The sequence below is a fragment of the Melozone crissalis genome, unplaced genomic scaffold (genome assembly GCF_028551555.1).
Source record: "Melozone crissalis strain CALT ecotype California unplaced genomic scaffold, PUWL_Pcris_2 ptg000023l_1, whole genome shotgun sequence".
In the NCBI taxonomy this organism is placed as follows: domain Eukaryota; kingdom Metazoa; phylum Chordata; class Aves; order Passeriformes; family Passerellidae; genus Melozone; species Melozone crissalis.
In genome coordinates this window covers 24,372,530-24,386,698 of record NW_026535801.1, presented here as the reverse complement: position 1 = coordinate 24,386,698, position 14,169 = coordinate 24,372,530, and the positions used below count along the sequence as shown (strand labels likewise).

The following is a 14,169-nucleotide window of genomic DNA, read 5'->3' as shown; positions in this document are numbered from 1 at the left end:
AAAGAAAGCAAAAAAGCACAAGGTTTTAGATATGTTCTGTATAGACTATTTACAAAGGCTTTTTAAAAAATTTAATATTTGGGGAACAATAATTATTTGCAGGCTGCAAGGTTCCAGTAATGGAAATTTCCTTTGCTACATTCTTATACACCCTGTCATTGTAGGTTTCTATGGATGCTTCAGACACTGTGTTTGCACCAAGAAAGTTCTCTCCTTGCTTTTCACAGTGAGAATTGTACCAGTCTTTATTTCTTAAATAGAGAATTCTGAAGTGTTGATTTAACAATTAGAATACTTATGTTCCTTTATTGTACTAACGTTAAAGATTATCTCACTGTGAAAAGGTATTTTCCAAGTGTTAATGCTCACTGTTAGAGCATGCTGTGCTTGACTAAGAGCTTGTACATGCTCTGTGTACAGATGTGTTCTGGGAACTCTTGTAGTAAGAGTAGATTACATGAGTGGCGACGTAAAGCAGAAGGATTCTGTGCTGTAGCTGAACACAGTGAAGGTCAGCAAAAGAGCACCTGTTCCGCAGATAGAGGGTCAGAAAGCTACACAGTGCAGTTGTATAAGAAGTGGACATTTGTATTCAGTTGTCTGATTTTGACAACACTTATGCTCCAGAGTGGAATGAAAGCAAAAGCATTTCCTGTGTATCCACCCATCTACCCTCCATCTTCCAAGTCAATCTAAATACTTCAGTTTGATAAAATCAGGATATTTAATTATGTTTTAACTGATTGTTATATTTTCTAGTCTAATTTAATCACATTTTACCAACTATTAATCAAATGACACCATTTTAAAAAATAAAATATAATTATTCAATTTCAAATAAGCTAAGATGAAATATCTGGGCTATATCACAACACTTTTAGAAGTTTTCCATTTGTAATTGATTTTTGTCAAGGATAATGCATTTCTGTGAAAGATTCTAGTTTTTATGAAGTTATTTGTCCTAGTACTATTCACGAGATCTAGGCTGTTAGTACTACCAAAGATCTGATAGATTATTCTACTATCATCTTGCAGTAGGTTTGCTACATTTAGCTTCTTATGATTTTGGATTATTGAGTCAGTCTGTGGGATTGCATCCTTTGCTAACCTATTGCCCATGTTGATTATTTTCCCAGATAAAAATAGAGGTAAGCAAAAGAATTCCATTGTGTAACTTACGATTTACAAGTTTCGATGGTAATATTGGCTTGCACTTCTCAGGAGATGTCACATTCTCTTCATCTGTTACATACTCAAAATTAATAATAAACATCATTGCTACTCCCTCTTGATTTTTCACTGGAATTATGTGGGTGTTGCAAATGAAGGTAGATCCTGCAGATGGATTAAAAAAAAAGAGAGCAATATATAAATGGAAGGAAACATAATTTTTTTTTCACTTCAGTAAGTCTAGTTACACAAAGAGACAGTGAAGAGTATTTATTTGAATTCAATAATTGAGCATCAAACATATTATTCTTTGATTTAAACAGTAATGTTTTCATAGAAAGAAATACCACTGTTCATAATTTCTTGGAGCCTTACCTTTACCAAAAAGCATCTGCTTTGAAATGCCAACTTTACTTTTTGGTTTCTTTTGTTCACTGGAAGTGCCTATATAGATCGACTTGTAGTATGGAGACATTTAAACACCAAAAGTAGAAAACTGAACACTGTTCCAACCACAGTCCTTGCGAAGAAAGCAGATCCTGATTCTTCTAAATGTTGAACATTCTTCAAGCATTTGGTTCTATTACACAGGATGAGTCATGCATTAAGTATTTATGGATGTAAATATACCAGTATTCTTCTTTTAGCTCTCAGTCTTTTGGGGACATTGGAGAAATGCTTAGACTTGTGTTAAAAATTTTATTCGTTAGTTGTTTTATACTTCATCACAAATATCTTCTAAACTGTGCTAATAATTTTCAATAATTTTCAGAAGGGTTTGAATTAAGTGTTATATACAATTTGAAATATAAATTCAAAAATACCCTAGATTTCACATGTGTGAGAAGCATACTCTGCCTATACTAAAAGTAGTAGAGAGTGTAAACTTTCAATCCCTCTGGTGCCCTGAATGTTCTTGTTTAAAAACCTAATTACAGATTTAAGGAGTTCTTCACGTTAACTCTTCCACTAAGGCTTTAGAAGTTTCAGTTGACAAGGTCATTAGTTATGATTTAATTCTTTCTATTAATGTTACAGAACATAGTGGTTCCAAAAATAATGCGATTGCTGTAAGCAATACAATAATGTGCTAAAAACTTAATGCAGGCACAACTGTGAGACAGGGTCTTTCTATGGTAACTAGGGACTGGTTTATTGTACATCATCTGCAATTTAGGCACTCAAATGCAGTAATCACTGAAACTTGACAGCCTGTGCAGTTTGACAAAAACAGATCTTGATCTAGATTGTACACGAGTTTTTTTTTGTTTGTTTCTTTCCATTGAGGAGAGAGATAGTACAATTTATATCATTACAACCAAGACCAGATTCTGGCCTCTAATGTTTAATGCAGTACTTGCCATAATGTGGTATATATGGCAATTCGAGTTATGTATAAAATTGACATGCTGGCCTTTCAAGTTTTGCAGCTGTAACTTCCATCCATTTAATAAAACAGTTAAGCTGTGGCACTTGCCACAGTTTCCATGGTTACAAGCTCAATGTCTTTAGTAAACAGAAAATAAGCAATTTAAGACCGTTCCATTAGAGCTAAAAATAGAAATGCTGCAGGCCAACCATTGCAACATAGACTGGTTAAACAGAGGGGCTGGAGAGAATTCAGAATAATCTTTGTGGTTTTAGCTAACAAATAAAATACATACCGAGTTCAAAAAGTCAAAATAATATTTATTGATTTACTTGGAAGGAAATGATATGTACGGTTTTGACATGAAAATTTATAGGCTGAGCAGGTATCCCCCAATATCTGGAGGGGGGGCTTGGCTGAGGCGTGCATGGCTTTGAATAACACTGCAGTGGATCAAAGGTTTGTCAGCATTTGCAAAGGATGGTGATGAGGACACTTTAAAAACTTTTCTGCTTTTGAAGGCAAGGGTGTTTCAGCTTTTGAAATGCTTCCCACAGTGCTAAGTAATGACACTATTTCCCATTTGTGTAGAACATTCCTCCCTAAAGAATTCACAAACCTCATTTGTACTGTATCTAGGGATTTGCATCTCTGGGGAGATGCAGGAGTTGTTTAACACTCCACAGCTTAAGAACATGGCAAAAAGAGCAGATGATTGAAAATTTAAGCTGTATGTAGATATATTTCAGGAACAAAATATAGGAAAATATAGTTCATGTGGGGTTTAATTTAGCGTGGTTCCTTTGAAGACCAAATACACCACAGACTAGTCAAGTCCACTGTAGTTCATTAGTCTGAATTTTTCCAAGAAACCTAGGCTTTTTAAGAGGAAAGGAATATTTACATTTTTTGTAATACTGAAAGTGGAATGCTGAAGTTAACCAAAATATAATGTGAGTCGCAGACACTGTTCCTGACATTGTTAGTGTTTTTCTTTAGTACAGACACTTCTATGCGCTATACACTTCTCAGTATCGAATTCTATTAAACGGACAATAAGGAAATACAAAAATCAAAATAGCAAGGAATATTCTAATATGATTTAAAAAGAAGAGATGGGTACAAAGAAATAACATTGACAAACTCAAAAGATAAGCTTTGAGTTGTTAGAGTTGATAGCAACAAAGAAATAATAAGATTGTTTAGAAACAATCTTATGCAGTATTTGCACTCTGGCATCCCACTGCTCTTCATTGCACTCAGCATGTTTTTCCTGTTATGTCTCTATGCTGAATATTTCAAAAGTAAGACATGCTTCCAACTGAGCAATAAAAAAATGGTAATGTAGTTTTTGGAATTTGAATTTCTTATCTAACAGCACTGGGCAAGTGGATGATTCAATGAGAACAACTAAGAAAAAAATACCTTCATAATTAATAAATTCAATAGCCAGCAATATATCTGAATTTTCTCATGGTTACTCCTGAGGAGTAATCATGAAATATACCTGTTTTGCTCTCTTGTTATCATCATTGGAGATGATAGAGGACAAGTTAGACATTTTCTTATCAGCTTGAATTCCATGGTTATAGAGACTTGTTTACTTTTATTTAAGACATTGCAAAGCCCACTGTTTCACCTAGTTAAATTAGTGGAAAAATAATCATATGGGAAGAACAGATTTCCCTCCCCTATTTGCTGGATGGACATCATGTATGATTCCATGGTTATGTATTCAATAGTATGATTTCACAAGACCACACAGCCTTGTGTGAAACAAATAACTGCTAAAATACATGCACAAATGACAATAAATATTTCAGAAATAACGGTGTAGGGTATAGTAGAGTTATAGAAGGATCTATTGCACCATTTGAGCAATTCTGATGAAGGAAAACCGATATATCTATCTGTCTGCATAGTGTTCAAAGCTGACTTGCTTCAGAAGATCAGTACAAGGCAGGCAAATCAAGTCAATTAATCTGGTTCATAAACATTTTTTACATTTTCAGTGATGTTGTATGGAAGAATTTTGGGCAGATTTTTATCAGACTACATCTTCTAGATACAACTGCATTAATTTATTAGAATTTTGGTAGTTCCACTCATAAACAATTTGGAGAAGACAATGCAGCTAATACAACAGTGAAGACGCCCCAAATTCTCATATGAAAAACTCTGACAAGTAAACTTTGAAAAATGAAAAACCCAAACAACTAATTTGATTCAGTCTTCCTGGGAACAAAATCTTCACAGGCCATTTTATAAGCCAAGCTCAAAGGATCTCTGAAAAATGAGGCATTTAGGTAATTGTCCTGATTCTGCAGAATTGCCATGGTTCACACAACAAGAACTTTTCAAAATTCATCATGGTTCTACAGGATGGCTCTGGAATCCTCTTGCCCTGAATGGGTTTTACAGGTGCTATCTGCATTTCGCCATATAAAAATTTAGACTCCTGCACTCCGTACAAATTTGAGGACAGCCTCAAGAAGGCGAAGACTGGTTTCAATATATTTTGGAACCAATCTTGGCTCTGTCTGCCAAAGAATTTATGACTTCTCAGATATTTTTTGTTACTAGAGCTGCTGTGGACAACTGACTAGGGCTATAGAAAGAAAAATATTGAACGTGTCCTCTGAATGCATGTAGAAATTTCTGGGCAGAGTGACCTCATACCCAAGTTTCCTGGGATTGTGACAATTTTTTACTTCTGTGACCTACCAGTCCAGAGTAGGTATCTCTACAATCCATAGCCACTTCTGCTCATTTAAAACTGAAGATAACAAAGAATAAATCAAAACACAGCAAAGAAAGAGCCAATAACAGCTTGCCTACTAAACAAGACCAAACACAGTCAAAAAATAGAGGCAGAGATACTCTGTGTTTTCAGATCTCAACTGTCCTGTTTGCTGTTTGCCAGACAGCTCTGAATGAAACATGTCTGCAGACCACGATTTTATGGTAATACAGGGACAAGAGAAAGATACTGGATATTCTTTGCACTTTTATAAAATAATCACAATTTTATTTTGGAAATAAATACCCTCCAGTTCCCTCAATAGGATTCTCACTTTGTCATCAAAACAAATGCTCAAAATGCCTTCTCTCAGACACATAAACTTAAAACTACCAACTATAGTAGAAATGCAATTAAATATATTTCATATTTGATTGTGTACTCAGCTTTGTCTTAATTCTATCACCATTTTAGTGAAACGGGGCACAGAAAAGTCCACATAGTTCCTGTTTTGTTAGTAATGCAGTGAAATGTTGTTTTCATAGATTCTTTTTTGACTAGTTACTGTGAAATTATTAGAGTGTGATAGCTATTATAATGCATAAAAACTTATATTGCTGTGTTAAGCAATGTTGACTTCTGTAAACACAAAGAATGCTATGCATTCCAAAACATAACCAATCTTATTTTGCTATCCTATGTCCATGTTTATAGCCTTCTTTGTCCTTTCATCATAGCATGGCTTTTGGGTTTTGCCCAATGTTAATAAGAACTACTCTGGGGAAAGAAAAGAGAGATAATCTGAGGGTGAATTAATGTGGAAGATCAGAAAACCTTCTCTGTCTTTGCCTGTTCATAATGTAATCTTCATCTTTGAGATGAGGAGCCAAAGCATGGCTTTCTACTGACACCTAAACTTCACAAATTCAATATCCTCTTCCTTCCTAATGGCCAAAAACTGCCATCACTTTCTACTTCTTTCAGCATGGGAATGGTCTTGGAAAGGTGTAATACTTTTCTAGGCAGAACATAAAGGGAATTTAATGAAATTAAATTTATGTGCTAGTCTTGGAAAAGGAGATACTGTCCTGCTTTGTGCAGACATTCAGGAAGTCTGAGATGGGAAGCTCTATCCACCATGCTCAGCATGCAACTAGTAACAAGCCCCTGAGGACCAGATGAAATGCAGTTAATGAAAGTCTTGTTCTCTAGCCTAAACTGCTGTTTGTAATCCGTTTTGTCACTACATGCTGGCAGATAAAGGACATAGACAAGCTGTTAATATGGAGTGAGGAAGAGTCACAGGAATTGTGAGGTAGAGGAATTACTTGGAAGGCAAGGTGGGAAGGGGGATACAATATCTTGTGAAATAAAGCTGCTGCTTGCACAGAGCTGCTGAGATTTTCACATTCCTGAAATGCCCTAAAAATTGGGAGAATATTCATATTTTATACAGCTTTGTGTGAGATGTAATTCTGGCTTTATTTCCTGTTGTTCCATAGCTACTTTCAGCCAAACTTTAGAAAAATTAATAGAAGCCAAAACCTTTGTTTTTCCAATGTGTTGTCAAGGTTCTAGTAAAATTATAAAGACTTCTTTTAGAAAATAAATACTGTGAATGGTGCAGAAGAATGCACCTGAAATTGACTGGTTGTAATTTATTAATGAGACCAGTATAGCAAAGCATTTTGTATTCTTGAAAGATTACAGACAAAGAAAAAGAAATTGAAAGAAAAACAGTGCCCAGGGAATATTTGCTCTGCTTTGTGTGGTTTTTGTGACTTATCCGTGAAGAAAGTCCTTTCTTTTATGCTTAAAATTCAGAAGCCTATTTACCCTCACTTTGAAGTCCACTTTAAGCAAACACTGTGTTAGGTGATGTTTAGTTGGCATTTAAGGACAATTGCACTGGGGATGTCTATTGAATATTCAAGCAAAGCCAGTTTGTCAAATAATGAGGCATGATGTGTGTTGTGATGTGAGGGCTCAACATGACCAATCAAGAACTGAAAATCCAATTCTTTCTGTTTCTATTCAAGCATAAGCCAGGAACAATGCAGTATGTCATAAGGAATATTGTTTTAAACAATGCAAAGTTTCATGCTCTTTCTAAAATTATGCTAAGAAGTCTATTCCTGTAATGCTGTGTTGGAAAGAGTCATGCAAAATTTCACATGGTTTTATGCTAAAGGGCTCCTTTAACAGCAAATACCTTTGCAAATCTATTTTTCTGTTAACTAAAACTAAGATTTATTAACAGATTTTCACAGCTTAGTCTTCTTGTTTATACAATACAAACAAGTGGAAGAAGGACTGAATCTGCCCTGAGAATATTTCCCAGCACTTTGTGATGTAGAACTATGTCTCTGGAGACAGATACCACATAATTACTTGTTCAATTCAGTAACAAACCCATGAGAAAGATATTGGACAAATGCTTTCGTCTGTTTGTACCTGCAGCTTTTTGAATCTTTGCAATTGATGTAATTTATTTAGACCTTTGGAGACATCTGATTTGTAAATACCCCATTTAAATTTTGTCACAACTTTGGCTTATAGGAAAGAATTACCTTTGGATGTTCCTTTCTTTCCTGCCCATCATTTGTTATGTAGCTGCACACATAAAGAATAGGAGAAAACATGATACTAAGACTAAAGATTATATTGGTAGCCACAAAAAGCATCTATTCTGGGAATCCCAGTTTGCATTGCAATTGCTGCCTGCTGCTGCCCTTCAATTGGTAGTACTGGTGTAATGGTGTTACTGGTATACATATATATATATATATATGTGTATATATATATATATATATTTATATTACTGGTATATATATATACCGGTAATTGGTGGTACTGGTACAATTTTACTTTCTTCTAAAGGTGTTAAGACTGAAACATGAAAAGGACTTTAATCAAACCAGCATTAAAAATGAATGAAGAAATTAAGGATAACTCAAAGAAACTCTTGATCCCATTTTCACAATTGAATTAGTAGATAGCAGCCCCATAATATTAAACTGTGTCTCATAAATTTCCATACAGAACTTCGGGCAATGGGTTATACGATTCTCTTTATCTTTCACCTGTATCTTCTGAGCTGTACGTCACCATTTTCCAATTCCATCTGACTGAAAATGAGCCACCGTGAGTGGCAAGGATGGGAAATTCACATGCTTCCTATATCTGTGTGATTGTCTATTCTGAAAGACTCAATGCAGAGAACAATTAAAAACAGATGCTAGATTGAAATGTATTATATCCCTTCTCAATTGAATAGCTATATTTAAGGGGGATGGGTAAAGACAAGAAGAATGTATTTGGCTGACATTTATTAGGGACCTTACAGGGATTAAATGAGACCTACTTCCTCTGACATTTCACTCCACCCTGCTTAGCAAATATTCATTCTGTCACTGAAATTGTTGCTGATACTAAGATTTGATTTATAGGACCATTTAGATTTTGTAAGGTATTAACTTATACTGTTTAAAGGTAAGGGAAGAATTGTTAAAGTAACAAACTAAGAAAAAAATTGACCTCTGGAAACTGTTCATTACTGGACTGGCAAATATGATTATCTTATTTGCTTTCCTTTTAATCCCATTTGTAATATAATTAAGTTGACAGATAAATACTGTTCAAATCCTCATTCCAGCATTTCTTAGGCTCCTGGGTTGCTAAAATTGTTGCTAACATCCTAATTATAATATCTACACCTACACTAATAAGCTATGGTGATTAATTGAAATGTTGAAAACATTTTGTATGGGAGGAAAATTTCCTGCTTTGTTGTTTAAGCTTATCTACAAACATGTACAGAAGATACAGAGCAGTTAAATATTTGGCAAGGAAAGAAAAAATGAAATTAAGTGAAAAATACACAAGCAGTGGCATATGGATAAAGAAAAGACCAACAAAAAAAACATAGAGTGAAAAATGTTGAAAAGTGTACATGGAAGGTAAAGATTTGTTGAGATTCCAGGCTGCCTGTAGAATAACTCTATTGAAATCACATCTGGTCCAGAAATTGCAAGCTAGGCTTTCTTCTTTCTGACTCTGCTCACCTTAAAAACTACATTTGAGTTTTGTCAGAGGCGTTTTGTCAGGAGCATAGAATGAAGTCAGGAGGCCTGGTTCTGACAGCCAGTCTTGGAACACTCAAGCTGCTCTTTCTCAGAGGTGCACTCTTTGTACATACATAGTGGGGAGAAAGCTGGATCTGAAATAGTTTTCTGGATGAGTTGTCATTACTGGAAGTTTGGAAAGAGGGTATGCAAAAACATGAGCATTACTTGGAATTTTCCAGCCCCAAAACCTAATGTAAAATCTCTTACATGTTGTCTTTTTCTTCCAAAAGTATGTAGTGTTACTTCTAAAAAGCAATTTTGGGCCCAGATCCTTGCACCTGTGTAAGGTTTCTGAGTGCATTGCACACTATATTACCTGACTAAGAAGTCAGACATGGAAGGTCAGGGCAGATTGCACAAAGGAGTACATCTATAAAAAGAATTTATTTATTAAGCCTGTAAACCCTTTGCAAATCAATTGTCAAATAACTGAGGAAGATTTTTCATTCTTTTATGATGTATATGTTGCAGACTATGTGAAAGAAGCAAATCCAAGGCTTCGTGTCTTATTTGCTTAGTATAAATGCTTCTTCTGCTGACAACTTAATGAATTTCACAACTGAAGATTTTAACAGGGAAACATTGCAAACAGTGCTATTTTAGAAAGAAAGAAACTAAAATATTTCACTGAGAAATTTTCAAAATTAATTATTTATTCTTTTTAAACGACAATATTCAAAAGTGATTTTTTTCTACATCACACATGATTCCTGTGAGAGAAAATTTTTTTAAATGTGTCTTTTACTTAAAATATATTAAGAAGTAATTTTCAGGATTAACAGTGAATAGCAAATCCCACTTTCTCAACTGTGTGATGCACTTGAACTGAGGTCTTTTTAAAAGAAGACTTTTTTTTTTAGATACCACAGTGTGGATATACTTGACTAGTGTTTTTGGACTAATCATGTCATTGGACTTTGGTCAGTACCAATTGAGGAGGGTCAGTGATGAAAGATCAGATTCATCTCTAAAATTGAAGACGTGGGTTGAAAAAAACATAATAACTTGGCTCAAATAATAATAATGTGCACTATGTTTTTAGGGGTACCAATAGGCATTTGTATTAGTTTAAGCAATTTTCAATAATTTTTCAGTCTTTGTCAAGGCATTTTATTTAGGGAAGGTCATAGTAGGAATTGCATTATTCAGCAGAATTATGTGCAATTAGAATAGGTTTGAAAACAACTGGATTTCATTATGAAAATGCTTTGATTTTTTTTTTATTTACATTTTCAGTAAGATTATTTAAATCATTGCACCAAACAAACACCAGAGGTATAGTTCAAGGTGAAAAACATTGGTAGGACACATTTTCTCTCACATTATTCAACAGAAAAATAAAGAATTGCAGAATCGTAATGCCTGTTTAAGTACATTTTGTGAAAATTTCAAATTTAAATATACCTTAAACATAAATCTTTGCAAAAACAATGAGGTGAGAAATAATGGCTCTAATATCTAGTATCTTATTTTTAGTTAGATGGCCAAGAGTTAGCAAATATTTAATTACATGTGGTAAAATTAAAGATGTCTTTTTTTTTTTTACTTTTCCCTCTCAATTTTTCTCTATTTCCACCTCTCTAGTCCCTTTTTTTTTTTTTCCCCTAGATATTCTTTTCTAAACCCTCATTAAAAGCTATGCACCTCTGGGCATTCAACTGAGAAATGTCTTATTATGTTCATGAGAAAAGGGATCTCAGGTTTGTTGAATATTGCCCATTTTGCAGAAAATGTGCAGACTAAGACTTTTTTTGTTAAAGTAACCTCATTTATTTTCCCAAATTAAACTACATAAACTATTTTAAGAAAGAACTGAATAATGTTGAAAAGCAAAATGGAACAGAAAAAAAAACCCCAAAAAACCAACAGCAAACCACAAAATGAAACCAACAAAATCCCTCCAAGAACTCCATTTTTGTAATATGTTTCATTTATTCAAGGTATTGGTCCAGAATACAATATTAAGTAAAAGAGTGATCCAGATTCTGTCCTCACTGACACTCTGCCATTTCAGGGAGAGTATGTTTTTTTTTTTGTAATACAGTTATTAAAAAATATCAAAAAGAAGAAATCATTAAATGGCCATACAGTATGAAGGGTGATACAGAAAAACAGATCAACAGCAGGTCCCCTGAGGCAAAAGGGAAATGCTGTCATTTCTGCAAATTTTCACAAGTGCAATGTACATTCAGTTCCATTGGCCAGGTGAAAGGAGTACCTAAATATAGGCGCTTTTCATATTGAAATCATACCCCTGGAAAATCATACTCATGGAAACATATCTTTCCTGATATTTTCTAAGTGAATTGATCATGAGTAGCTTGAAATACACAACCTCAAGCTTGTAGAAAAAAAAAATAATGTCATTGTATACAGGGCTAGATTAAAAGTCATTGTGTGCCTTACAGTGCTTTACTGCAATCCAGAAAAATGTATCTAAAGGGGAAGAATGGCCAGACACAAAATGAGGGATTCTTATTGCATGCAGCAGCTATTATAAGGTCATGATAACAGGGACAATGTAGAAACTCTCTTCAGTGGGAAAGTCAACCCAGAAATCTGGTGGAAGTAGTCAAGACACTTGGATCATAAAACAAATGGATATAACCTCCCAGGACAAAAAAGTAGTGGTATTTGAGAGTTCTTTTCAACACAAAATCATGGGATTTTGAATGCATATTAATAAATGTGGTGGGAGGTCTATGTACAGAAGGTTTGTGAAACACACTAGCAAAATATTAAACTTCTTGTAAAAAGAAAAAGAACCTGTTTCCTGGTGCAAAATTTCCAAGCCAAACATAATGTATTTTTAATTCAAGTTCTCATTAGAACTGATAAATATGAATAACTTACTGGACTAGAAATTCGCAGCTGCCCTAGGGGTGGTTTTCATGACCTGATTGCAATCAGTTTAGACAAACAAAGAACAATCCCAAGCAGCAAAACAGTGTTCATTCTAAATGGGTAATTTTCTATGGTTGAGAAAAATGTAAGCAGAAATAATTGGGAGGAGAAGCCAGACAAATACATGAATGAAAAACTGCAATTCTTAATGAGAATGTTAAATAACTAAAGAGTGGCAGTTCAAAAGTGCTGAAGATCTTAGCAAGTCCATCTGCACTGAGTGCAAAAGTAAGGGTAACAAATAGGGATTAAAAGCTATATAGTGAATGGAGAATAGAGGAAGTAAAGACACATCTGTGGAAACTGAGAGGTATGGAATGTCTCAAGTGGACAGAGGAATGAGACAACTAAGAGACTAATGAGAGTAAGTGGATACTCTCATTAGGGAATACAAGAAGCAAAAAAATAGCTCCAGTAATGGGAAGAAATTCTTTACTGTGAGTGTACTGAGGTTCCGTAACAGGTTGCCCAGAAAAGCAATGGATGCCCCATCCCTGGGGTGTTCAAGGCCAGGCTGGATGGGGCTCTGAGTAACCTGTTCTAGTGGAAGGTGCCCCTGCCCATGTCAGGGGGATTAGAAGGAGAAGCTCTCTAAGGTCCTTTCCAAACCAAGCCTTTCTATGGATCTATGATTGTGCCAACATCCATAAAAGGGATACTGTGGTGATGAAATGACTACATGGTAGTGAGACTGACATCAGTTGTAAGCAAAATAAGGAAGGCAACCTGTGATGTTAGATTAATTTAAGAAATAATACCTGACAGGAATGTAATTAATGTCACCCTGTGTGGTGATGCAGACATTCTTAATGGACAAGAAATCTCATTTTATATTTATATCCTTTGTACAAAAACTCCAACCAAGTAGTCATTACAGACATATGCATTTGTAAGGTAGTCTACTGATTTTTATGCAATATTCTAATAAAGTAATAGAACTTTAATTGTTAAAAAGTTCATTACATGGTTTACAAATTGTTGGAGAGCTTCTGAAAAGTCATTAATGGAGAATGACAATTCAGTGCCAGTTTCTAGTGGAAGTCCACAGAAATGACCACATAGCATTAATTTGCTTTGCAAAGATCTGAAGGAAATATAAAACCCTTCTATGAAATGCATGGATGCTTCATAAACCAGTTGTGAAGTGGCTAATGATGTGCTAATGAGTCAAAATAGAGGCATTTAAATTATTCTGTAAGTGGGACATAAAATGCAAAAAATGCAATATTAAATGGTAGATTTAGTCAGACAGTTAAAGAACCAGGGCATGTAGGCTGAAATGTAAAAAGATAGCTATAGCCTGGAATTTTCTATCTCACAAAAGAAATAATAGGATAATATCTAAGAATGGTGAACAGAGTCTGAATAAAGAAATAGAACAAGAAGTCAACCTTTCCCTATATATATGGCATTTAGGGGACTAAAACTGGATTGCTGCATACATTTTCTGGCATCTGCATTCTAAAAGTCCATTGAAAAAATGGAAGGGGGCATAAAAATGACCAGAGGAATAGCATTCTTCAGAATGGTGCTACTGACATCTTTGAGATGTCAGTCTTTATTGTTTAGTGAAAAGTGGTTTGTGAAGTGACTTGCATTACAATCAGTAGCTTCATGGAAGGAGTGCTGAATACTAAAGAGATGTTGAGTCTAGCAGAAAGAACCTGAACGTTTAGAAGTTAAAGCAGATAATTCAAGCTGTATCCTCTGGATACATAGGGTCAGAGGAAGCAGCGCTTATCTCTCTTTTTGTTTTTAAATCAAGACTGGAAGAAACAGAAAAGTCCTTTCATTCAACAAAACCACCTATGTAACATTCATCTTCATAAAATTCTAATGTTTCTTCTCAATATCTCATT

At 34.6% G+C, this 14,169-nt stretch overlaps 1 protein-coding gene across 2 annotated transcripts in view; it reads right to left on the bottom strand.

The window, feature by feature from the left end:
* KCNH7 (potassium voltage-gated channel subfamily H member 7) overlaps window positions 1–14,169 on the bottom strand; it is a 208,083-nt gene that overhangs the window by 81,182 nt on the left and 112,732 nt on the right. For both annotated transcript variants that reach the window (XM_054277503.1, XM_054277504.1), the window contains exon 3: window positions 1,180–1,335. In XM_054277503.1, the coding sequence (XP_054133478.1) occupies window positions 1,180–1,335 (156 nt within the window). The remainder of the gene's footprint in view (window positions 1–1,179; window positions 1,336–14,169) is intronic.